Source organism: Eimeria mitis, genomic scaffold (genome assembly GCF_000499745.2).
Source record: "Eimeria mitis Houghton genomic scaffold, Emh_scaff2967, whole genome shotgun sequence".
Taxonomy (NCBI): Eukaryota; Apicomplexa; class Conoidasida; order Eucoccidiorida; family Eimeriidae; genus Eimeria; species Eimeria mitis.
In genome coordinates this window covers 6,134-7,221 of record NW_013571308.1, presented here as the reverse complement: position 1 = coordinate 7,221, position 1,088 = coordinate 6,134, and the positions used below count along the sequence as shown (strand labels likewise).

The following is a 1,088-nucleotide window of genomic DNA, read 5'->3' as shown; positions in this document are numbered from 1 at the left end:
GCGGGAAGATGTGTAGCAAAGTACTGGTGAGAGTCGTTCGAGAGCCTTCAGCTGGTTCAGCTTTCTTCTCGTCTGTCATGGCGCGTCTGGGTACTGCTTTCAGAAAGCTCAAGGCTGCAGGTAGAATTATCGCAGCAAAATTAAGTAAATTGTTTGGATCGAAAGAGAAAAAGGGGCCGGAAAGCAAAGCTGTTGTGTGGATAAAGACGATGGCTAGCAAGGCTTGGGTCCGAATGCGGACTCTTTTGAAGAGTATATTAACGACAGTAATTCGTTTTTTGCCGCTTATATTATTTATTGTAAATATTACTTTTCTTTCTCTTTCTGTTGTATCTTTTGCTGCTGCACCGAACCCCTTGAGTTTGATCGCCATGATATCGACAACATTCAACGTCCTCTCTTTCATCTTCAACAGCGCGATGCGGATGCACATGAGGCAATCCATTCGCAAGTCTCTTGACGAAGGTTCAGAGGCGAGGGATATGGAGCTTTTCGGCCTCAAATGGGGAGAACTTAGTGCAGAAGAAACCTTGGGGGGGGCAGATATGAAACGCCAGATGCTCGATGAGCAGCTGGATAAGTGGAGAAAACGACGGCAAACGAAAACAAAAAAACCACCGGAAAAGCAGCCAGGTGCAGCTTCTGAAACAGATGCAGAAACAACAGCAGATGAAGGAAAGGGAGAAACACCAGTGCAACCCACCGAACCCTCTCGAGAGGGCAGAGAAGGAAAAGCAAAAGAACCTATGGGAGAAGAAAGTGAAGAGAAAAACCCTTTTGTTACTGCAAGTAGTAGCACAGACGCAGAGGTAATTCAAAAAGAAATTTCAGCAGAAACAATGGAGGAGGTTCGCCGTATAATGCTTTCACGTATTGCTCAAGATCGAGCGAAACTTAATTTTATCAACGCCAAAGAAAACCTGAAAAAAGCAAGAACAGAGAAAATAAAACGCACAAAAAGAGCATGGAAAGTTGCAAAAACAAGCGTTCGTCTTATTGCAGAATCTTTGAATTACGGACTCCATAGAGTGCTCGAGAGATTCGGCGCCGCCTGGCACTGGGCAGTGGTGAGCTTAGAAACTTGAATA

The 1,088-nt window shown here is 44.9% G+C and overlaps 1 protein-coding gene across 1 annotated transcript in view; it reads left to right on the top strand.

The window, feature by feature from the left end:
- Positions 1 to 371: 371 nt before the first annotated feature.
- Positions 372 to 1,088, top strand: part of EMH_0060820 (uncharacterized protein) — a gene marked incomplete at both ends in the record, with an annotated part of 2,480 nt that continues 1,763 nt past the window's right edge. Inside the window, one exon of the mRNA XM_013497831.1 lies at positions 372 to 848. Within this exon, the coding sequence (XP_013353285.1) occupies positions 372 to 848 (477 nt within the window). The remainder of the gene's footprint in view (positions 849 to 1,088) is intronic.